Raw genomic sequence first — 22183 nt, 5'->3', positions numbered from 1 at the left:
TAGTCTGAACATAGATAAAAAATATTTTTTTATCTATGGTCTGAACAAGTGGAACAACAACAACACTTTACAGTATCCTCGTTTGCCCTGACTTCGAAGATAAGAGCTCTGGTGTATGCATGTGCAGGCTTCGTACATTAGATATAGAGATATACGTGCAATACGTTCAAAATCGTTGTCAAAGCTTACGTTAGAAACATTTTCCAGTTACTCCGGCTTGGCGTCCCCGGAGTCAAACGACTCCTCCATCTCTTCCTCGCGGACAGAGACAAAGGAGTAGATGACTGCGTCGAAGCGTTCACCGCCCGCTTAGCCGCACTCTGTACACTCACATCCGCAGTCCGCTTCACACTAAAGAAAATAAAAAAAATTAGGCAACACAATACATTATATAGGATCATCAGATTTGTTACCTCGTCGCAGTATTCCCACTCGTTTTCTTCTTCACAGGAATACGTCGAGGCATATTCGTCCTCTGCGACTTGGCGACCGTCCGATTTGCCGGCTGAAATGGCGACAACGGAACGCTCGCCGATGCCGCCATCCGAGATCTCTTTCGAGCCGATCCTTTGATTTCTGGTTCGACGAGCGGTCGAAATAGCGCATTGACATCAAGGGACTCGGAGGAAATCGATGACTTCGGCGTAGCCAATCGATCTCGATTCTCCTTCATGAAACGACGAGGCGTTCGTCGCCCGGACGGCGGCGGCGGCAGACGCGGAAGCGCGGCCGGACTTCGGTCGATCGCCTTTGAGTTTCCGTCCGTTTCGTCCGGCAAATTTCGTCTTCTCGATCGCGTAAGAATTCCTGACGCTACGGCTATAGCGCGAGGCTGCGTCGTCGACTGCGATTGGCGTGGCGGTGTTGCCAATTTGACGGTCGGCTGTAGAGAAAAGGCGACGCCTTTTCCTTTGCCGCGAATTCGTCGAGCAATTGTCGACGTTATTTCGGAGGCGGAGGCGGAGAGAGGACGAAAATCTGTCAATAGCTGGCAAATGAATCTAAGAAAGAAAGAAAAGAGAGTGACGATGACTAATAATAAAAGGTCTCGTGAATTGATCTATATGGAGATAAGGTTTTTGAGAGATCTAATCCTGCTTCTCACCTCTGATTGTTCTCGGATTCCTTCCTCTGTTTCTCCGAGAAACGCTCCCAGTGGACGTTGCGCTTTGCCGCCACTTCGCTCTCCACTCCCGCCTTGAGTCTCCGGTTAAATTCCACGGCAAATGACGACGACTCGACTCCACTGCAGCCCAGGTTCGACGCCTTTTCCTCCGCCTCGCGTCGCAGCCCGGCAAGCGTTCGCTCCAGCTCGTCGCGACGAGACGCCAAGTTCTCTAGACGTTCGTCAAGTGATAACAGAGACTAAAGAAAAAGAATAAATTGATAAATATATAAAATAATAAATAATTCTTTTACCTCTGTTTCTTCCGTTTCCGGCATCCAGTAGCGAAGTCGCTCGATCGTTTGCTCCTAAAAATTTATAACTTATACCCACACTATTAATATATTATTCAAATTAGATTTATACTCGTTCGTGTTTTTTGGCTTCCGTTTCCTTTCGAGCAAATTCCACGTCGACGAGATCCAAACGAACAGTTAGAATTTTTCCGTACATGTTCTCCAACTCGCGAAAACTAAAAGAAAAGAATTCCCACATCAGAAACGCAATATATTCAATGCACTCAATCACCGTGTCAACTGAGAAGAAGGGAAGGAATACGTTGTAGTTAGAGGCAATCGACTGCTCATAGCTTCATCTGAGACTAACTGATTTGAGAGCTTCTGCTTCAGTTGAGCCACCTAGAGAAAGAACGTTCTCACAAACTTCATCAACGACATTGGTGTAAGAAGCTCTACCTCATTCTGAAGACTTTCCACAACGGACTTATACTTCGTTACGTGAATGTCAACGTTAACAAAATTCGAAACCAACTAAAAGAGAACAAAGAAAACTAATCTATCAATTCTGCCTTACAGAACATATAGGAATACTCACCGTCGATCTTATTCTCTTTGCTCTATCAGCGTACTTCAATGTATTATACGTATCCTCATACGAAGAAAATAGTGGACTGCAAAAGAGGCAAAGCATTCACAAACATATTATCATTTAGTATGTCCATACCGAACATTAGCAATCATTACAGTGTAGCAAGTCCCACCTAGAGAGTCCTTCAACAGTCGAGTCAGCTTACTGTCACGATAGGGAACGTGCCCCCCTTTCTAAAAGAAAAATATTAAATATTTTTATTGATTAATTAAATCTAGAGGAGATTTGTCTTGCCTTCTGTTCTGCGAGTGCGTTGATGCAATTTCCCAATGCCAATAGGGATCGATTGATGTTGGCTCCCTCGCGAAAACGAGCTCCTCGATTCGTCGTCACGGTCGCTCGCTCCGAACCCGCCAAGTCGATCAACGACATCTTTCCCGTCTTCATTTGGGACGAGAGACCGGACGTGCGAGGCTTCTGCTGAACCAAAACCTTAGAAAAAATATTTTTGAAAATTATTAAAAATAAAAAAGTGCGAGCCTTTTTTGGATAACCTGGAAAACGGCGTGAGAGCGCGACGATTGGGCGTTCGCGTCGGTGGGATGCTGCGTTCGATTTTCGTTTCCTTGGGCGAGCATTCCAAGAACTTCATCCGCAGACTTTGGCTTGTGATAGCTCAGGCCAGTGATGCAGACTTCCTTGTTGGGGTTCTCCCGCATGGGCAAGTCGCCCGACGGCCGCAGAAGATCTCGCACCCTTTCGTTGTATATCTACAATGCACGTGAGATGAAATTTTCGCGCGCAGGTGACGCGCGCGTGAGCGCGGTGTCAGCCGAGCGCACGCGCGCGGGACCAACACGCAAACACGCGCGATCGCACGCCTTTTCCCCGATAGGCGATCACTCGAGTCGAGCGAACGCGAAAACGAGTCCCCAACTACTCTCCCCTAACAAATAGAATCTCACATACCTCCGCATATGTCACAACGACGTTGAAAATCGCTTGGTCTCGTCGCTGTTCGATCGTTTCGAAAAGTTCGATCATCGTCCGATAGACCACGCCCGGATCGCTTTGACTCCCGAGCATTGTGTGAGTCTTGCCCGCTCCCGTCGCGCCGTAGGCGAAAACCGAGCAGTTGATGCCGTCCAGCACTCGATCGACGATTCCGCGCGTCGTCGCTTCGTAGACGTCGCCCTGCGTCGCGTTCTCGTCGAAAACGCGATCGAACGCGAAGCGCGTGTCGCGATGCGTCTTCTTCACGCCGCGCTTGTGCAGTTCCGTGCGCGACGTCGGTCGCGAAGCGGCGAGGACGAAGTCGTCGTCGTCGTCGACGGGATCGAAAACGACGATTTGATCGTCTATCGCACGAACGACGATTCGTTCGGCGTTCGTCGACGCCGATTCGTTTACTCCCGATTCTGGTCGGATTCTAACGACCACTTTAACGTTCGTTTCGCCTTTGGACATCGCCGGTGATTCGAATGCCAACTTCTGCGCGTTTGATTGGTCGCGTAACCACTGTCCCGGATGAGACCAAAAAAGACGTCCGCGAACCGAAGGTATTTGCGCGGACACACTGATTCTTGAAGCCACTCCGCAGCAAGTGCAAATAAAAAGGCACCTGACTTCAGTTGAATAATTTCTAAATACAGAAAACGGTTATTAATTAATTAATGCAACGAAAAAAGCTAAATTCTGAAGCTAAAATGACTGAAATCTAAAATATTTGACGTCAGTGCTTAGTTAATTAAAGACATGCTAGATAACTGAAGACAGACCGTCTGTCTTCAGTTATTTAGCAAGTCTTTCCTTCTTTCGTTTTGCAATAAAGAAGAGAGTGGCCAAACTCAGTTAACGTTTTCCACACAAAGCAGACATGGTGATACCACAAAACAAGAGGAGACGACGGTTCTTTTCCCCGGACACTTTCACCTTCCGCAGCTTTTATCAATTTTCTTCTCAGCATAAAGGTTTCGCGAGAAAACTTCACTGAGGGTATTTCTATTGATCGTTTTCCTTGCCTTCTCTCTGAAAAAGCAGAATGAAGAAGAAACACAGAATCTTTCCCGAGTTCTATGAGATCGCTGACGTCTGCCTTGTTGAATGCATCATGCATTTTTAGAAGTGCCGTTTCATGAACGTCCTCATCGCGGCAATTACGCTGATCACGCAGAACCAAAGAAACGTTCGGCTTGATTTTTGCAACTTGAAGGGTATCCATCGCGTTAAGACAAACTTGTAGCAGTTCGTTCAAATCAGACGAAATTTTCCCTTTGTGGTTGATGATTACAAGATCAGAGCACGCTAGAGCGAGAAGCGTGATTTGGCAGTCGAAAACCCTGCCTCCGCCTTCAATGGAAAGAAGCCCTTCGGAGTCTAAAACAAGAAGGCCTTTATTATCTGGCAAGCGCAGATACGAAGCAAACAAGCCCTGCGTGCATTTTCCGGAACTTGTGGTGAACCCACAGCCAAACAGAGAATTGAGGAGAGTCGTCTTTCCTGAGCTTTGCTCGCCTATCACAGAAACAACGAAGAGACTTTGAGTCTCGTGCTCGCTGTCTAAATCAGCCAGAACGTCTTTGATAAATTGATCTGCCATTTGAAGCGGTTTTCCTTGCAAAAATTGCATTGCGTAGCCTTCCGCCAGATACTGCAAGTAAACTTTTCTCGCCGTCGCCGCTGTAAGTGAGCAGCACCGAGATAACGTTGAAGAATGCTCTGATGCTTCTAAATCATAGCTGTGCATAATTTCTGCCCAGAAACTGTTAACAGATATGTCAAACTCTTCTAGGACAGCATTGTTTTTTGTGTACTCTTCTTCGCACTTTCGTATTTCTGTGGTGCAGCTAGGATCTTTCTCTGACTTCAGTTCCTTAATTCTAAGATGCAGTAACTTTCGTTTGTAGTAGAGTTCTTTTACGTACTGAGCTTTCCACATCTCCAAGTAGTGCTGAAACTCAGAAAACGTCTTACTCTCTTGCATGTTTATAACACTAGCAAAAAGTCTAAGAGGTGCGGACGCATTCACAATGCGAAATCGGCTCCGCGATAGCTTTGATCTTTTGTCCCAAATTTTCTTCAAATCGGTTTCACTGCTTGTTTTCTGCTTTTTAGCCATTCCCTCCATTATATCTTTCTCGGCGACAATAGTTCGTGCAATTTCAGTTTTGATGGCAGACAGCGGAAAGAGAGTACTAGCAAGCTTTCCATCTCTTCTATCGACGCTGTTCAAAGCTTGAAAAATCTTCTCTCCCAAGGTAGTTTTCATAGAAACACGTAAGATAGACGAGTTTCTTCGACAGTGTTCCCAAATTTCTGTCAAAGTTTTAGCGGGAGGAAGCTGCCACTGCTCAACATTCTGAGTCTCCTGCTGTGTAACTTTCACGAGTTCTTTGAAAACAGACGACACAATACAATCGTGACGGCTTTCCTTTTCTTCTACAAAACTTTTTACTCCAATAGCAACAAGTTTATCTGCAGTCGGAAATATTGTTTTCATGTTTTTTTCAAATTTTTTGGCGAGGCTTTGGCCGCCAGTGTCTCGAAGAAAGAAGACAACTCGTGCTCTAGTCGTCGTTCTTCTCTGAAGTTGCTTTTTCAAAAGGAACTTCATGCTATGAGAAATTTCCATGGTGGCAGGTGAAATGTCGTCAAGAGATACATGTACGAAAATAAGATACGCCACAGAAGCCAAAGCGGCGACCACGTGACCAAACTCCTCCCTAGTGTTCCACCCGTGAACGTCAGCGTAATTAAACCCTCCTTCTCTTCTTTTATCCAATATCAAATCAACAGAAGGCTGGTGGGTTGGTCCTGTCCTTGTATCTAGCAGTTCTGTGTCTACAGCTGGCGACATTATAGCTATCAGTTTCTCTAAAAGAAAAGTTTTTCCTGCTTTAGAACAGCCCAGAGACAAAATCAGCGGATGGCTTGAACCAGGAAGTACTTCGTTCAGAATATCAAAATTGACTTGTAATATTGGAAGTGGGCCATCAGGCTGAAGAAGGTGGCAAAGGGTAGCCCAACGACCTAAAGTAAGTCATTATACGGCACTTGTCTTCCTTTGGCACAACCTCTAATAGCGCAATAGCCAAATCCTTCTGGGTTAGATCTAAAACAAATTCCGGAATTGCCTGTTCTTTTTGCAGGTGGTCTTGCATTTCTTTAAGCAGCCAGAGAAATGACTGAAGATACTCTTTTCGCTTTAGTGAGTCGATGAGAAAAGACTGAAAAGTAGCGATAAGTCCAACACGCGACCACCTGTTGGCCCTCAGTGCTTTCAAAAAGAGATCAACAGTTGCGCCCCCAAACGCAACTCGTCCTTCCAAAAACGCGTCCTTGTCATTTAGATCAAATAGACTGTTGAGCTCAAGCTCATGGTGTAGGTAAGAACTACGCGGAGAAAAGGCGCTTCCTATCATTAGTAAATGATATGCCCTTTTCAATTCTAAGTCGTCCAATGAAAGCCTGGTTGTTGTATCTATAGTAAATGACTTTGAATAAATAAATCTAATATATTATATGATAACACCTTTATTAGGCGGAGTTGACGAACTCTGATAAGCGCCAGGGCTTGTAGCTACAGCGAAAAGAAAGTCTTAGCAACGCCATCATAGTCATACATTTTAACTAAGTCCATTACTCGAGTCACTGCAGCTATCTGATTCCTGTTCGGTAACCTGGCCACTCGCTGGAGAGGTCAGAAGACTCAAAAGTTGATCACCTCCTTGAAGTCTCTTTAGCGTGGAGCAAAAGACGTCAAACGACGGTGGAGGGCAACGCATCAGCGTTATAAATAAATCGCGAGAACTATTGCTCTTATCGATGCCAGCGGAACGTAGACTGTCGATCATTTCGAAATACCGACTTTGAGTAAGGCTTCTCTCCGTAAGTAGCATGTCCATGAGATTTTCTGTAATGATGCATGTGAGACTTTCCACTGCTTCGGCAAATACGGGAGTAAGACATTTCGACCATTTCGGATCGGCCATTATCGGGGAGGTCGCTTTCTTTGGAATCGCAAGACGTAGGCAACACTGGTAAGGCACGCGGTCGTGAACACCAAACGACGAAGGCGAGCAGGGACTCCGAGGGCGGACTCCGAGGGCGGACTCCGGGGTCCCGAATAAGGCGTGGTGCCAGGCAGTGCCAGGCTGGCAGAGATGCGGATGCTTTACAGTAGGAAGGCGAAGCAATCTTCAATCTCCTCTTCCGACTTCTCTAGCGGATTCACGTTAGAAGGTAGTGGTACATGGTAGATACATGGTGTCGGCTTTTTTCAGCCGCGCAGTCTGGCAGGGGACGCGTCCGTGGGAGACTCCTTAGCCTCGTCTCAGACCCTTTCTCGCTTTCCCGGATGCTCCTCTCAAGCTAGCGGGGAAAGCGAGAAAGAGGCTAGAGACTCCTGAACAAGCGATCTCCGCTATTATGGCGGCTAGCTATAAAATGTCGTACGGAGGTCAGAAAAAAATACTAAACGAAAGCGTAGCTAATAGTAGCTACTAGTAGCTTCTAGTAGCTAGGAGTTGGGCTTTCGCGTAGAATTGAAAGTAAAATATTTGGGTGGTTAGTGTCATCTAAAGTGTGCACAATTAGGTATCACTGCACTAGTAAGGCTCATGCACTCGATCTGCTCTGAAGTCTAAACACTTTGCCTGGCTGGGGAGCAGGGATCTTTACAGTAGCCGCAGACGTACTGTACGTCTGCATTACTTGTAGATTCTGAGGATGAGATCGAGGCTGCCGGTTACATGCACAAGCTACCTGACGCGTGCAGGTACGGCAATTGCACTACATCCAAAAGCAACCCTACACAACAATGCAGCGCACTTTCGAAAGGACGCGGAAACCGAAGACGTCGTACGTAGTAGCTCTGCGCCAAGGTGTTCTACTAAAAGTTCAGTATACTTCGGATGCAAAAGCTAAATCCATAGGGTTCTCGTTATTGATTCTGTCACTTTTCTTTCATTTTCTTGACACGGAGTACCAAATAGGCATCGTTTCTAAACACTTTAACAAACGGTCTCGGTACTCCTCGATTGAGAGCCACATCGCAAAATTGCTCTCCATTCTCATTTTCTTTATCCTCGGCATCCCAAAGATCGCCCATACTGCACCCCTCCCTAATATACAATAAAAAACAACGAAGGTGAACAATTCCTAGTATTTCCTACTTGGCTCTCTGATAACACCACGTTTTCTCGACTATAACATAATTGACTCCCATATCAGCCAGGGTTCGGTGAATCTCTTTGGCCGGTTTTCGGCTATACATCTGGTAGACATGATGCGTGCGATTGCGAAGGCCGGCGTCTTCGTAGTGAGGATGATTGACTATAGGACGCTCGGCGGACAGCTTCACAGAAGCGCAGACGGGCATCGATCCCGCAAAGACAGCATCTAGATAGAAAGAACGCTTTTCAGCGCGAAATTGGTAGACAATATACTGTATTCGTACTTGGACTAGTTTCCTTCTGGATCCATTCAATCTATATAACAAAACAAACAGGCATTACACATACTGTAGAGAAATCAATAGAACAATGTAATCTAATGAGAGGCACTCGATCTATCTCATACGGGTACTAAGAAGAATTTTGGACTAACTTTACTTACCAGAGTCTCGTGGTCTGCGTTGTTGAATTCGCCCACGACGCCCTAGAATAAAGGCTCGTACTAAAGAACTGGGAATCTCATTGACAGATTCCTACAAGTTGATCTCGAATATTCGCCTGGCCTTGTACAGTCATTGCAGCGAGAAGCACGACTAAAAGAGCGCGTCTGTGATTTTTCTGCAGAAATCCACAGACCTAGGAGAAGACTAAAGCTCAAACGCAGTCAGAACCTCTCGTGGAGCTCACCTCTTTCGACGCCAGTAGAGCAACGAAAGCACAAAGATGCGGCGTAAAGAAGAGCTTAAGACGCATGATGAGAAAAGCCATCAAACCAAAAGCCATCAATTGAAAGAGATGATATAATACCTAAAGAAAACATATGTCATAGAGGTAAAGATCAAAGGCGGGTACAAAGTACAGCTGCCAAAGGACGAGTGCCGTCTCCTTCACCGCCTTCATCTTCATTCCGTTTAGGCGACGCCGTTGCGTCCTTCAAGTGCTCCTCATTCTTCTTGCTAACAACGACCCTCTCTAGTTCAGCGTATACCACCTTAATGAGTAGTATAAGACAAAATGCAAGCAACACATCAATAGGGATTTACGTTTCCCAGCACAATCACAATCGTTACCAATCCGGCAGGCAAAAGCAAGGTAGTCGACGTTTTCTGTATGTACTAGAGACGAGAGGCAGAAAGTTGATCAAGAGACTTCCGGCTTATCACAGGCATACCTCCCATTCCATGAAATCGAATTCTCTGGCGCACGTATAGAGTTGAGTATGGAAATCCTTGTAGAGGCCAAACTTTGCCTTGAGGATATCTCCAATGTGAGCCTAATAGAAGACAAATCGTGAAAATATTACCCCCCCATCGACGTGTGACCTATTTACGTCATCTGATAGTTGGAACACTATGCCAAGTAAAAATTTCAGGGCCAACGTGCCACAACAAAGCAATGCAACTCTTAGAATCTGCAGAAGAAATAATGACAATAATATATAAACGGGTTAGGGAAACTAACCACAACTACAACTTTGATCTTTATTTGTTTCCAAATAGACTCGCAGCGCAAAATAATCTGGACTTGATGTAATAAGAATATTAAAAGTAGGTCACCGTTTTTCTTACCATTACAGATACCAAGCAGGGTCCAAAGTATGACCTGAAGACAAAGCACGTGTACCAAGCATTGCAAGTGCATTCAAGTAACAGAATACGTACGTCAGAAGCATTGCATTCCCAAACTGGAGTACATAATTTACCAAGAGTGCTATCTGAGATAAATACTGCAAATACGTTTTGAGAATAGTAAGAAAGGTACCACGTGGCCGAAGGTGATGAGCCAGAGCCGAGTGGGAGACAAGTATCCCAAAGTGTAAACGCCAAAAAGAGAAACGGCCTAATCATCAATTAGAATATTAGAGCTATGCACAAAATGCTTTCTTTATTACTTGAGTAAGCAGAGCGAATTGAGAGAACTGCAGAACACGAATGAGGAACCATGAACCAGAAAACTAGGCTGCCCTTACTTGCCAAGGCAACATAAAGAGTACGCTCGTAAATGCAATCAAAAGAGCATGCTTCAAACGAGGAGTTTCAGTTCTAAAACGAAATACATACTTACTTAATTAAAATGCGAGATTTTTTAATTACCTTAGCGTCCACGTAACACAGAACATTTGAAGGAAAAGAAAAGGATAGGCAAAGCTCTCTCGCAGAGGTGGAGTCCACATAACACGCGTTGCCTTGTCAAAAAAATTAGCATTAGTCAATAAGATTTTCCCCTCTTCATCTAATAACCTCTGAATGATTAAAGAAGAAAGACGCGACTGCTAGGATTCCGCCAAAAAAGCTACCACTAGAAAAAGAAAATTATTTCAAATCACAGAGTTTATTTATAGATCTATTGATTATTAAAATTATTCATGTACTCAGGTTTAATTACACGTAAATAATTATACGAACCTAAGATAAACAGACATAAGAAAGAAGAGGCCAGCTAGCAACCCATTGAGCCCAAAAACGCTATAAACATAAAAATAGGTTTCGTCACCGAGACCTAAAATCAAAAAAATATATAATGATTTTCATTGTCATCAATTTTCTACAGCCTTACCGCTACAACTTTCGACGGGCGATTGGCCATAACCGCGATTGATTGTGAAGCACTCTTTCGCCGAAACTCCTCGCCATGCCATGAAGTTGTCATAGAAACGAAACAAAAAGGCGAGAGAAACCTAAACAAAAAAAGATCATTCGTCAAAATCTCAAGCCTTTTCTTCTCCTCGCCTCGGGATAGAGATTGAATCGCTTGAGAGTATTAATCATGTCTGGATATTCGGTTCGATTGTCGTAGACTACGCGGTTGAGCCCCTGAAGAAATGAGCTCGATTTCACCATCGTCTTGTAGTAGGAGTAGTAAAGACCCTTATTTGATTAATTAGGCAATGGTAATTGGTTAGAAATTTATTTTCTGTAAATACCATTTCTGTTCGAAATGACATTTCTCGTTCTAAAGTGGACAGATGACTGAAGAAACGGTCATTCTCAAACAGGTTGGAAAGATAAAGCCTAGCGAAACGAATTTAGTAAAAGGAAAAGCTTTTTGGGGGTCCCTCACCCGTGAAGCACGCTTACTCCACCCGCTAAAAAAACAATGACTTTTAGAAAGCAAAACGTACGCTCTCCCTGTAGATGTACCTATGGCCAAAGCGAAAGCGATGTAGTACAGTTGCGGTGCGTCGCTAGCTCCAAAAGCGGAAAGTAGACGCGTTCGAGGAGTTGCTAGCGTTTTTCTGTTTGGCTTTGCTGACGACTTGGCGCTTTGATTCGTTCTGCGTTTTCCTCCATGCATCGCCATTGTTTCTCCGAGATGTACGGGCACTTCGTTCTATGATGTTCGCCGCTGCGAAGCAACTTGCTCTCTTGCGTTTCTCTCAGGTTCGTAACGCATGGCGTAGTTTTCGTGTGATGGCACCCAGCCAAACCCGCTCGCTTTTTTGGTGGGGGGAGGCTCTGTTCGTCGAGTTCGCTCACGGCATGCACTTACGTCCGCTCATTTACGCCGTCTCTCTCGAGTCGCACTGCCTTCGTCGCGGTTTCTGCAGTTCCTCTCGACCCAGAGTCCTTAGGTTGCGGTGAGGCCCCTTTCGAGGGTTCCCTTTACCGGGCCGAATCAGTTTGGGGCGCCGTTGTAGGCAGAGAAAGCGAAGTTCGCGTCTATAATAACCGCAGGCAAGGCGATCTAAAGGATAGCCCCCGTGACAATTCATAAACTCACAGACGAAACATTTAGAACTAAAACGAGCGCAACGGCAGACGATACAATCTCACTATACTCTAACATTCTCTATAAGTATGACAAGAGTCCAACCCTTGAGCATTTTAGTCTTGGTGGGAGATTTCTAAGTAGACGGGGTACTGATCAGAAATTTCTTCCCACGACGCAAACGCTTTCATTCGCTCGCGATTCGGATTATCCGCGAAAATGAATCCGTTTTTCTCGGCGTCTTCGAGCAGCTCCGCGCTGAGCACCTTGCAGCCTTCCACTCCCGGAACGTTGCTTCCAAAACGCCAGATGTAATCGGTGGAGGCCTTGCAAATTTGCCTCGTGAAAGTCCAATCGTTGTTCGATTTGCTTTCGTGCGTGCACCTGCCGTTGCGAATTAATTTGCATCCCTAATTATTATTTTTATGAATACGTCACCTGGCACCGGCTTCGCCAAATTGAGCCCGATCCATATTAAAATCTCCTAAGACGTACCCAGTGACATCAGGAAATTTCTCCTGGGCCCTAGTGACGTAGTTTCGTGCGATAGAGACCGACATATCCTCGTTGAGAACGTGAACCGAAACGAGACTAACCCTCTAAAAGAATTCCCTATAGTTAGTTATGGGTTAGAGATGTATGGGAGCCCCTTTACTCGCCTCCTGAGTGTCCTTTCGTTCGAACGTACAAGCGAAAGCGTCTTGAGACGTCGACACGTCGAGATTTTCGCACGAAACGACTCGTAGCACGTTCGCATCGTAGGCGAAACCGAGTTCCTTGACGTTTTCGCTTATAAGCCAATTTCTCCCGTACAAACCCGTTCCCTCGACGTAGGGACTATTCTCGTTTCCACTCAATGCGTTTCCGTTAAACGACGATGCGACCTCTTGTACGGCGAGAACGTCAAACCGTTCGAACATCTTAATAAATTCGTTGCGACGTTTGATCTCTTTTCGATCGAACGTCGCATCGGTTGGAATGGTGACGTCAAAATTTTCCACATTCCACGTGCCTATAGTCGTTTTTCGGTCGTGGATTTGAACGGTAACGGGTAAATGATCGCTCAGATCGACGTTACGAAACGTCGGCGCGAATTGTCGCCGAGCAACCGGCATATCCGGGATGTATTTATTCGCGTAGTATTCAATTCGATCGGCTTGAATTTTGAAACCGCTACCGCTTGGCCAATAGCGATGAAGTAGCCGAGCGTTTTCGCTCACGAGAATTCGATCGTAATGCGACTCAGGAGTCGTAGGTCCCGGATCGTGAAAACGCATACTGTATCTAATATATCAGAGCACTGATTAAATAGATAAAATTACGAGGGATTTTCTTACAGCTTAGCCATTTGGAATTTGGCGTCAGTTATAGGGTTGGGAGCTTGCGTGGGCGGGCCGCCTCCCGTGCTAAAGTCCCCTAGACATAGGATGACTTTAGAGCATCCAGATGGTGTTGTGACGCTATCTATGGCGTCTCGCAATTGGCTAATCTGTTCCTTTCGGATATTGGGCTCGTCGAGGTTGAGATCGACGTTGATCATAGTGAAACATTTCGTTGCTTGCCGAAGCTATAGGCAAAAATTGTCAATAGTAGTATAAAGAACTATTGTATTTAATCTCTCTGGCTTACTTTGAAAAAGCACGCTTGGCCGAATGTTCTCACCGATTTGCAGCTAATCTTTGTGACCTCACTTGTCTTGTAGAGAAACGCTACGTTGTTGACCGCGTCCGTAAAATCCATGGAGACCTTTCCTAGGACTTCATTTCTAAAGAAAGTCGCCTCCTTAGTTCCCCCACTCAGATCGGGGACCCCTTGCACGGCCATTATAGTAGCAGCATCGAAAATATGTCTCGCACTCTCGGCTAAGAGATCGTTCATGTCGCGCCCGTATCTATCGAAGCCGTTCATATTCGTCGTTCCAACTATAGAAAAGCAGAAAACGTTTAGATTATATAAGTAACGTGCGAATTTTTCCACTTCTCATAACCTATTGTTTTCGTAGGAAAAACGTCCACGTCCGTCTCGACGCGTCCCGCTTTTCTCATCGTCCTAAGAATGTCTCTGACGTCGTCTTCATGGAATCGTCTTCCGCACAGGTAACCGATAGGTGATCCGGCCGCCGATGCGTGAGACAGTCCCAAGGTGACTCGAACCTTGGCGTCGTTACACTTCTTTCCCGATTCGTCGAGATTAACGAGTCCCGTCACCGCTACCCCCTCGATACTCGGACCCTGCATGAGCTTAAAAAACGACGCGCCGCTTCGGACTTTCTTCCCGAAGACATCCGTTCTACACTTCAAGGCGAGCAGATCGACGCGTTTCGTGAATTCGCACGCGTTCTGGAAATTCGTCGTGGCCGCTCCACCGGGATTCACGTATCCCGTGGAGAGTCGTATAGGATAGTCGTCCGCTTCCTCGGCCCGGATATGCCAGTCACTGTTCCGCGATTCGACGTTTCCGTCCCAGGACGGATAGGCGTAAAATTCGGGCGGATTTTTCGCTTGCGTCGGCAGATAAATGATCGCGTATCTGCGATTTGCCGTCAGGAAAAAATCGCGTTCGTCGAACGAGTTGCTATAGCCTCGGAAGACGAAGGCAAAGTCCAGCTCCCTCTTTTTGTCGATGTCGAATTTCTGACGTAGTGATGACGGCGCGCACGCTATAACAGTCAGTACAAAACGACTTCCTAATAGCACGCCTTCGCAGTACGGTGTCATCGATTCTCCTTTGTACCTAAACTGCATGATACCAAAGACTTGCAGCGTTTTGGTGTCGCTGTGAACGAATTTCTTTAATCCCGGGTCCGATTGATCGACTTGGAAGACACCTGTTGCCAGTCCGATGCATAGGAGAAGAAGGATGACGCTCTGGGAGTGCATCTTGTCCCAACGGCTGCGTGAAGCGCACTGAAGGTGCTGAGCAGGTTGCAGTCGTTCATACGTAAGACGCCGAGAAAAAGTGGCGGTCAATTTAATTATGAAAATGAGATTGCGGTAGGAATTCGAACACCATCTACATCTTGTAATTGCTCCGGCCGTAATCTGTCGACAGTTTTCAAGAAAAGTTCTCTTTCTCAGCCGTCCAAAGTCGGCGCTATGTGGGGCCCCCACGTTAGCGCGAGGTATTGGTTGAAAAAAGCGACGAAAAAATCTCTTATTTCGTCGATTGCGCGCGTTTCCGCCCACTGTGGAAGTCGATCGCAGAATTTTTTTTCACTGTTCGTCTTCGTTCCTTTCCCAACACGACTTCGCAACTTGTAGTTCAGGAACGAGAGCGTACTGAATAGAAATTACGTTTCGGCAATATGACGTTAGAAAGGGCCAGATGACGGTTCTTCAAGATTGCAGACTCGGCCAATTTCATGTCTAAGCGAGAACCTCGGCGGGTCAACTTCCTTGCATAATTATCGTCAGGCATATGGAGCTCACATCCAGGGCAACATGGGCTCTGCCCTGCGCAAAATACAATCCCTTCGGGCCTCTAAAGTTACTCTTTAGTTCACCGAGTATATTCTTCACGTTCAGACACCGTTGGCTGATTCTCTCCTTGTTGTTGAGCTACAGCTATAGACCCAGCTTGGCAATCAACTTGATTGTCATCCGTCCCGTCCCGGGCTTCGATCTCCTTATGTTTTTATCAAGAGCGCGGTCACCAGACGGCTGGCTGGCTCCACGGCTTCTCACTAATTAGACGTCAATAAGTGCAGCAGATCATACGTGCGACGACCAGTTCTCCGAGCAAACCCCCGCAGAGACGATGTCTCGAGTCATCGTCTTACAAGTCGTGTTGTTTCTGGCACTGCTGCCCAGCAACACGAACTCCTACTTTCTGGGCGATGGCGAAGACGTCTTGGACCATTCGACGACTTACCGCTCTGTCTTTGACAGCTTTTTCAATAGCTCTGTCTTTGACAGCTTTTTCAATAGCTCCGAGGTGCAGCTTTACCTGGGAGACGAAGCCAGAAATCTCATCGGAACTGTGTCGGAGGCGAGCGATTTTCGCGTGCTCGATCTCGTGAAACTGATTCTTCCCGATGCGCTGGAGGCTCTCGGAATCAGCGCCGCGGACCTCGAGAATCCGTTCAACTTCAAATTGGCCAGCATATCGTTGGACTTGGAGTCGAAACAATGGTCGATCCGTACGAAAAAATTTCCCTCGTTGATTTTGATTCCCGATTTCCTAATTCTCACCGACGTTACCGTTTTCCTTACGATGAACTTCGACCCAGAAGCGACATCGATTCGCGACAAATTTTCCCTCAACGAATTCACTTTGACCGGCGTGTGGGAAGTCGGCGATTTTGACTTCGCATTCACAATCGAGCAGCTCGACGACACCTTCTACTTCCGCGGCGCCCCGACCGACGGCGAATTACCCGTGGGTCGTTTGATAACACTCCTCGGCGCTGCTCTACTTCCCGCAGAGTTGGAGGGCCCCCTTAGAGCCATGGGACTCGACGCGTTCAGTCTAACGAATTTCCAAGCCATTGGAACGTCTGTCACAGACGGCTTCGCTCTCGCACTGTCGGGAAATCCAACGATCAGCGGCTGGAGCGGGCTCCGTTGTCATCTTCTGATAACGCGATACGCAAAGACGGTCTATCAAGAAGCGAATACCGTCGTGACGTTTGCCGTGAACTTGCCTTCCTTTAGCCTCGCCGGTTTAATTAAAACGGTTTCCGGGTTGGACGTCAGTGACGTTCCGCTCATTGGTTCCCTGACTGTGCCGGAAATGGGTCTAATCGTATCGTCGGGGAGTCTTGAGCCCAACCTACTCCCGGAAGTCATCGAAGGTGTACTCACACAAGTGCATCCTATTGACAAAGGGGTCACTTTGGTGGCTGCTATTCCCTTCGTACCAGACCAAGAGCCCGTTTTCTTTTTTCTCCGAATTGGATCTGAAGGTATAGAGTTTGATTTCGATGACCCGGACGGGACATTGACATTGGGAAATTTACTTTCGGCAATTATACCAGACTTTGATATCAGCGATCTTACTCTTCCGCCTGGAATTTCCGACCTCATGAATATTCAGTTGTGGGCGTTTCGGCTGACCATATCCAAACAAATAAAAACTCTCGAAATCGAACTCAGAATCCCAGACTCTCTTGAAATAATTCCGGGTATAATGGAAATTCGCGAACCTTCGTTATATCTGAACATCACCCTTTCAAAGCCGAGAAAGACCGAGTTCAGAGCCGAAGGGTACTGGAAGTTTGGCCCCATAGGATTTCCGGTGAGCATTGACCAGGCCGAGCGGGCTTCCGTTTCTCTCACCTCTCTCAAGCAAAAAGCAGCAAAAGGCTTCGTATTGTCCGGCGAAGGAGACGACATACACATCGGCGATATCATCAAAAAATTCGACGCCGACTTTCTACCCGACGAATTGTCGTCCATTTTGCAATCGGCTTCACTGATCGACTTCGCTATTCTCCAACCGTCGTTCGAAATCCCAATCGGAACCGGCGGCAAAGGCTTCCAATTAAAACTCGCAGGAACGCCCCGAATCGCCGGTTGGAATGCGCCAACGATTAACCTTGTCGTGAACAAGGCAAACGGAAAAACCGCGATGGCCGTCGGCATAGACGTGGGCCGCTTTAGCTTGGCCGATATCATAGAAAAATTGACTGGATTCAACGTCGGAGCTTTGCCTCTTCTGAACCAAGTCCTCCAAGTAGCCATAGCGGTGTCTTCAAAGACGATGACCGACGTTAGCCTTAGCGGGGAATTCCTAAGTCAAATACCTATCCAACGAGGACTATCAATTATTGCCCAATTCAGTTTACCCGCCGATTGTGGCGGGGACATGTTCTGCGATTTGTTAAGCGGAGCGCTGGGGAAGGACGCAAACATGCAACTGTCTGCGACCATAACCTCTCTCAAGCAGATATACCTTCGAGTTCTCGTGAATAACATTCGGTTGGGAAGCGGTCTGACGTTGAGTCAAGCGGGGTTAGAGTTTGCTCTCGGTGCTGAAAGCTACGTTGGGCTAACGGCGACACTGGCGTTGTCGAACCCGCCCATTTCCTTCACCGGATCGCTGAGAGCGGGAATCCAAGGACTCGAGCTGCGCATGGAAATGATCGGCATTTGGGAACGAGCGTTTGGAATAAACTATCTCTCCTTCGGAGACGGGATTATAGCGGTGACAATCAAGCCCGGAGTTCCCATGGTCGGACTAGAATTAGGCGGCAAAGTGCTCCTAGGAAGAGTCGGCAGCGAGAAACGACTCGTTATCGAAGTTTACCTCGGCATCGACCCAACGATGCCGCGAAATAATTACTTCTACGGATCGGTGAACAAAGCGACGATCGGTTCTCTGCTCGACGCGTTTGACATCCCAGTGTCTTTGCCGCAGTGCGTTGCCGAGAGCGGGTTTCCGAACGGGCTTCTACTCTCGTACTCTCTCGACGCGCGCGAGCTCTCTCCCTCCGGAATCGTTATTCCCCAAGGCATCGTATTCAACGGAACGATGAACATTCTCGGCTTTCGACTTTCCGCCTATATCCGCATTGGACTTCCGGATGGGATCGAGATCGACATGCGCATGTCTCCTCTCAATCTCGCCGGCGGTCTTTTGAGACTGTCGAGATCGAGCAGTGACTCGAGCAGCGGTCCTCTATTATATCTCAAAATCGAAGCGTTTCCCGTACCAAAAGTCAATGTCACCATTCAAGGCTATCTGAGCCTATTCGAGGGTATGTTTCATCGCGAAGTCATGGTGCAAATCACCAACACCCATTTCGTCTTCTACATAAGCGGAAACTTTTTTCTCTTCAACGCTGCCTTGAAAATCTACGCTCCGTACGGTTCTCTTCTAAGCGCTCCGTTTCAAGTGCAAGGTCACCTGTCGTTCCCGTGGCTACGATTCATCGAGAGAAAAGTTTGCGAGGTTATAGACAAGGTTGCGGATCTTGCAACGTCTGCTATAGAAAAGGCTCAAGCTGTTGTACGAGGCGCGGAAGATACGTTCTGCCGTGCCATAGGCGTCGAAAAGGAAAGGATACGAATCGTGAACAGTCTGTGCCACCTTCGACGTTGCAGCAGATGTAAAGAAATTTGATTAATAATAATCTACGTTTTTATTTGTGATCTCTTTTTTTCGCAGGGTGCATTGGGTGTCCGTCTTGGAATCATTGCTGCTGGTCGATCTGGGGTGCTTGCATGGGATGTCCTGGATGGAACTCGTGTTGCTGGACTATGCCCGATCTCATCTGCGAAGTCTATAATTTCGGATGCCGCGTGTTCCGCAAAATCGCCTACGCCGCTCTGTGGGCTGCCTCAAAATTCACTTTTCTTGCCAGAGCTGTTCTGAAGGTTGCTGAAATCGCATTACAAGTTGCAAAAGAGGGCGTCAAGATAGGAGCCCAGGCAGCTAAATTCATATGGAAACTCGGACTAAATGGCATCATTAGCGTCAAGAGTATCGACTTTGACGTTTCAATCGGGGACGCGAGTATAGGCCACTTCAAAGGATCCTTGCTCGTTTCGTTTCTCGGTAACTTCGATAAGAAATTGGACTTCAGCCTACGATTGGACAGACCGCACGAAATGGCTTTGGACTTGGCCGACGCCATTTTTCCCGGAATATCCGGACGAAAACGTCGCGAAGTGGCGGAACGAATTCGCCGTTCTCTTCCTGGCTATAGTCATCGGCATTATCTTCCAGTGCTCTACGTCCACAGGCCCGGCGGCGATTTCGATCGTTCCGAGGCTGTTAGAAGAGATCGTCGCATTGCTGAGCTAGAAGCGTCTCTACCCGCTGTTACGTACTCAAAGAGAGACGCTTCGGATGACGAAGAATCGCCTGAACAAGCCGCTGCGGTTATCGAAGAAGAACTGAAAGACTTTCACAGGAAAGTCGAATCAGAAAAGGCCTCGGAAAGTATTCCTTCTGATCAAGTTGTATCTCATACCCTCGACGTTGTTGACGTCACTATTCCACGAACTTTGAGTACGCGTGCAAGCAAAATAGATTTTTGTACTAAGTTTTGTATTTTCAGACACCGACGAGGAACGATGTCGGCATTTCGACGCGCTAGAAGAAGTTATTAGAGACATTCCCCAAGCGATTGAAGCCGTCTACGAAGGCTGGTCTGGTTCCGTCAAGTCTTACAACGAAGAAGGAGCGAAAATAAACAATTCAATGGGAGAAGTAGAAAGAAACGAGAAAAGAACGGAAGCGGATGGTATTGGAGCTCGTGAAATGCTTAAACAGCTCAAAGAAATGCAGCAGAATACATCTGCAGAGGAACTGAAAGAAGCAAATAGAGTTCTGAACAGAGAAGACTTCAGTCTGACGGAACTCGATCTTGATAACTTTGGAAGAAATGCATCGTCGGATGAACTATGCAAAGTCGTTGTAGGAGACGTAGGAAAAGGTAAATATTTATGCATTTTTGTAGGCATGCTAGAATATTTTTTTCTCGTAGAAATTTACAATTATGAGGGAACTGCAAAGGGTCGTCTTGCTGAACAAAATTCCGCCGCCGTACAGAAACTTCTCAAAGAATATGGCAAAGACGTTAAACTGAAGACCGGACTTGAACTCGAGCCTTATCTGGAAAAGCTTTTCGAGCAATTGACTGCACCGTACAGAGAACTAGCCGCAACGGACCCAAGGTACCCGACGGCTGTGGATCTTCTCGAAAGCTTGGACAAAATCAAAACGGTCAGGGAGGATGCATGCTAACCTATTTATGTATATATATTCCAATTTTGGAATTATTTAGCATCTTTTCACCATGATACAGCAAACGGTATTTCGAGCAAAGAAGTTGTCGTCGATTCTTCTCGGGGAGCTAAAGGAAATTGACCAGATCAAGATTTTCTGTCAATAACAGCAAAGTTGTGTGTATTTGTGTGTGGTCTTGTGTGTGTGTCTTGTGTACGACGTCTGCAGGATAGGTTAATCCGGGGAACTCGTTCGAAGAAAAAGATCCTTGCGAAGCAGCCATCGACCATGAACGATTCGAATCCGTACGCTGCCCGTTTAAATGCGGTACGCTACATTGTATAGGCTGGTTCATAAAACCACGGGGGGCGCCCCCTTTCGTCCAACAACACACCTCCTCGCATCCGTGTCGATAAATAACAGGAGCTAAGTTAATTGTCCTCACATCGGCCACCTCTTGCCTTATATTCGTTCGGCGTGCCTGAGAGAGAAACGATTGCTTCACTTTCCCTAAAATAACAGCGACGACATTCAAATCACTCAAGGTACTAGTAGTAGGAGTGAATTTGACAAAACAACAAGCTACCTAAGCGCAGGCCTGTGACGCAAATTGCGTCAGTCCACAGATAGAAGACATAGAGCGCTCTCCCACTGTGTAAAACCGATTGCCTTAGGATTCACATTCCTCTCAGGGACTACGTAGAGACGAATCTCCCGTTTTCCCCCGTTGTGACGTCACGTTTCTTTTGTACATACATAGGCGTCAGCTGGACGAAACCGTTGGCACAAGCCGATACACCTGCTCACGTTCGCCGTACATAATCGAGACATTTATCCGCGGAGTTCACGCTCTACCTGCATAAAGCGATGTTCCTAATAATATTCGTCGCCGTTATTGGACTGACGCATGCGACGTCTCCTACCGCGATCACTGACGAGACAGACGACGGTCTGTCGTCGGCAGCTGTTGCTGGTATCATTGCTGGGCTTGTTGGAGGCGTTCTTCTTTTCGTGATCATTGTAGCGGTCGTCTTTGCTACGAAACGGTGCCGAGGATGTATTTTTACTCTCTTCTCGTTTATTAATTGAGTTCATTTGCGTTTGTAGTTACAGAGGAAGCTATATCACCTCCGAATCTTCGACTGGTGAAAATAGTAGTACGAGCTCAAGTAAAGGCGGCGGTCGGTCTGATCACAGTCAATAAATATTGCGCCGTTATTGTATTACCTATGTATTGATGCGTTGCTATTCTTCTCATGGATGTCACCCCCGAGATAGAGTGAAACTCAAATTGGATACTGTAGTAGTTTAGATTGTGTTCGACTTATAAGACCACTGGCCCTTGCTGTTGCATCTTCATGCATACGAGAGTTTCGCTGATTTTGCCAAATATCTGTCTAGGTACACCTCTGCTGACCAGCTGAATTGCGTTAGCTTAAGGATTTAAATCTACTAGCAAGGTCGTGCGCCTATTTTTAACGACGGAGTACATTTTTGTGTTGTAGGCGTGGTCAGAGCATTCCGTAGGTTTACGAGAGGTGTGCCACTCCACTCGGGCAGGGGACGTTGCACTTTCAACGTAACCTCTCTGTCGGCTTCTACGTATGAGTTGAGCCCAAAAGCAAAGGGACCTCAG

The 22183-nt window shown here is 46.7% G+C and overlaps 5 protein-coding genes across 6 annotated transcripts; 1 reads left to right on the top strand and 4 right to left on the bottom strand.

The window, feature by feature from the left end:
* Positions 1 to 42: 42 nt before the first annotated feature.
* LOC136190878 (kinesin-like protein KIF18B) lies at positions 43 to 3470 on the bottom strand. Its single transcript, XM_065979167.1, has 12 exons — positions 2963 to 3470; positions 2548 to 2763; positions 2288 to 2485; positions 2129 to 2226; positions 2000 to 2075; positions 1861 to 1935; positions 1694 to 1803; positions 1532 to 1637; positions 1420 to 1473; positions 1106 to 1365; positions 414 to 1001; positions 43 to 351 (listed from the first exon to the last, which is right to left on the bottom strand). Exons 1-12 carry the CDS (start codon positions 3458 to 3460, stop codon positions 186 to 188), a joined length of 2445 nt encoding a protein of 814 aa, XP_065835239.1. The 5' UTR covers positions 3461 to 3470; the 3' UTR covers positions 43 to 185.
* A 149-nt stretch (positions 3471 to 3619) lies between these two features.
* LOC136191228 (interferon-induced very large GTPase 1-like) lies at positions 3620 to 7274 on the bottom strand. The gene is made up of 3 exons (XM_065979536.1): positions 6636 to 7274; positions 6525 to 6572; positions 3620 to 6473 (listed from the first exon to the last, which is right to left on the bottom strand). The coding sequence occupies exon 3, from the start codon at positions 5847 to 5849 to the stop codon at positions 3789 to 3791; it is 2061 nt and encodes a 686-aa protein (XP_065835608.1). The 5' UTR covers positions 5850 to 6473; positions 6525 to 6572; positions 6636 to 7274; the 3' UTR covers positions 3620 to 3788.
* A 590-nt stretch (positions 7275 to 7864) lies between these two features.
* On the bottom strand, positions 7865 to 11481 carry LOC136190814 (protein C-mannosyl-transferase DPY19L1-like). The gene is made up of 24 exons (XM_065979086.1): positions 11307 to 11481; positions 11227 to 11251; positions 11090 to 11177; positions 10896 to 11033; positions 10723 to 10843; positions 10572 to 10665; positions 10407 to 10464; positions 10260 to 10351; positions 10136 to 10208; positions 10058 to 10084; positions 9928 to 10005; positions 9828 to 9880; positions 9735 to 9768; positions 9628 to 9684; positions 9497 to 9577; positions 9338 to 9439; positions 9210 to 9281; positions 9026 to 9157; positions 8854 to 8973; positions 8704 to 8802; positions 8609 to 8650; positions 8451 to 8481; positions 8167 to 8392; positions 7865 to 8115 (listed from the first exon to the last, which is right to left on the bottom strand). The coding sequence occupies exons 1-24, from the start codon at positions 11464 to 11466 to the stop codon at positions 7947 to 7949; spliced, it is 2172 nt and encodes a 723-aa protein (XP_065835158.1). The 5' UTR covers positions 11467 to 11481; the 3' UTR covers positions 7865 to 7946.
* Positions 11482 to 11498: 17 nt separating this feature from the next.
* On the top strand, positions 11499 to 21879 carry LOC136190812 (uncharacterized). Of its 2 annotated transcripts, XM_065979084.1 has the most exons (9): positions 11499 to 11546; positions 13877 to 14814; positions 14872 to 18922; positions 18982 to 19827; positions 19877 to 20254; positions 20306 to 20544; positions 20606 to 21092; positions 21308 to 21593; positions 21655 to 21879. In XM_065979084.1, exons 3-7 carry the CDS (start codon positions 15631 to 15633, stop codon positions 20711 to 20713), a joined length of 4863 nt encoding a protein of 1620 aa, XP_065835156.1. In that variant the 5' UTR covers positions 11499 to 11546; positions 13877 to 14814; positions 14872 to 15630; the 3' UTR covers positions 20714 to 21092; positions 21308 to 21593; positions 21655 to 21879. The 2 variants fall into 2 exon arrangements, with proteins under 2 accessions (XP_065835156.1, XP_065835155.1); XM_065979083.1 differs by having other exon boundaries at positions 13877 to 18922.
* On the bottom strand, positions 11820 to 14762 carry LOC136190813 (uncharacterized). The gene is made up of 6 exons (XM_065979085.1): positions 13862 to 14762; positions 13504 to 13796; positions 13212 to 13441; positions 12534 to 13158; positions 12313 to 12473; positions 11820 to 12258 (listed from the first exon to the last, which is right to left on the bottom strand). Exons 1-6 carry the CDS (start codon positions 14751 to 14753, stop codon positions 11991 to 11993), a joined length of 2469 nt encoding a protein of 822 aa, XP_065835157.1. The 5' UTR covers positions 14754 to 14762; the 3' UTR covers positions 11820 to 11990.
* Positions 21880 to 22183: the final 304 nt, after the last annotated feature.

This window comes from Oscarella lobularis, chromosome 9 (assembly GCF_947507565.1).
Source record: "Oscarella lobularis chromosome 9, ooOscLobu1.1, whole genome shotgun sequence".
NCBI classification, from domain to species: domain Eukaryota; kingdom Metazoa; phylum Porifera; class Homoscleromorpha; order Homosclerophorida; family Oscarellidae; genus Oscarella; species Oscarella lobularis.
The sequence above is the reverse complement of the archived record's forward strand: the minus strand, read 5'-3'. Positions and strand labels throughout refer to the sequence as shown.

Coding starts and splice junctions, on each gene's coding strand:
- LOC136190878 (XM_065979167.1), bottom strand. CDS start 3,460: ATGTCCAAAGGCGAAACGAACGTTAAAGTGGTCGTTAGAATCCGACCA. Junction 2,227..2,287: donor ACGCACTCGCAGAACAGAAG/GCAAGACAAATC, acceptor TTTTTCTTTTAG/AAAGGGGGGCACGTTCCCTA. Junction 1,366..1,419: donor CGGAAACGGAAGAAACAGAG/GTAAAAGAATTA, acceptor CTTTTTCTTTAG/TCTCTGTTATCACTTGACGA.
- LOC136190812 (XM_065979084.1), top strand. CDS start 15,631: ATGTCTCGAGTCATCGTCTTACAAGTCGTGTTGTTTCTGGCACTGCTG. Junction 19,828..19,876: donor CACTATTCCACGAACTTTGA/GTACGCGTGCAA, acceptor TTGTATTTTCAG/ACACCGACGAGGAACGATGT. Junction 20,545..20,605: donor GCTTGGACAAAATCAAAACG/GTCAGGGAGGAT, acceptor GGAATTATTTAG/CATCTTTTCACCATGATACA.
- LOC136191228 (XM_065979536.1), bottom strand. CDS start 5,849: ATGTCGCCAGCTGTAGACACAGAACTGCTAGATACAAGGACAGGACCA.
- LOC136190813 (XM_065979085.1), bottom strand. CDS start 14,753: ATGCACTCCCAGAGCGTCATCCTTCTTCTCCTATGCATCGGACTGGCA. Junction 13,159..13,211: donor AAATTCCAAATGGCTAAGCT/GTAAGAAAATCC, acceptor CTGATATATTAG/ATACAGTATGCGTTTTCACG. Junction 12,474..12,533: donor AACGAAAGGACACTCAGGAG/GCGAGTAAAGGG, acceptor GAATTCTTTTAG/AGGGTTAGTCTCGTTTCGGT.
- LOC136190814 (XM_065979086.1), bottom strand. CDS start 11,466: ATGGCGATGCATGGAGGAAAACGCAGAACGAATCAAAGCGCCAAGTCG. Junction 11,178..11,226: donor GGAGTAAGCGTGCTTCACGG/GTGAGGGACCCC, acceptor TCGTTTCGCTAG/GCTTTATCTTTCCAACCTGT. Junction 9,158..9,209: donor TTGTGATTGTGCTGGGAAAC/GTAAATCCCTAT, acceptor CTACTCATTAAG/GTGGTATACGCTGAACTAGA.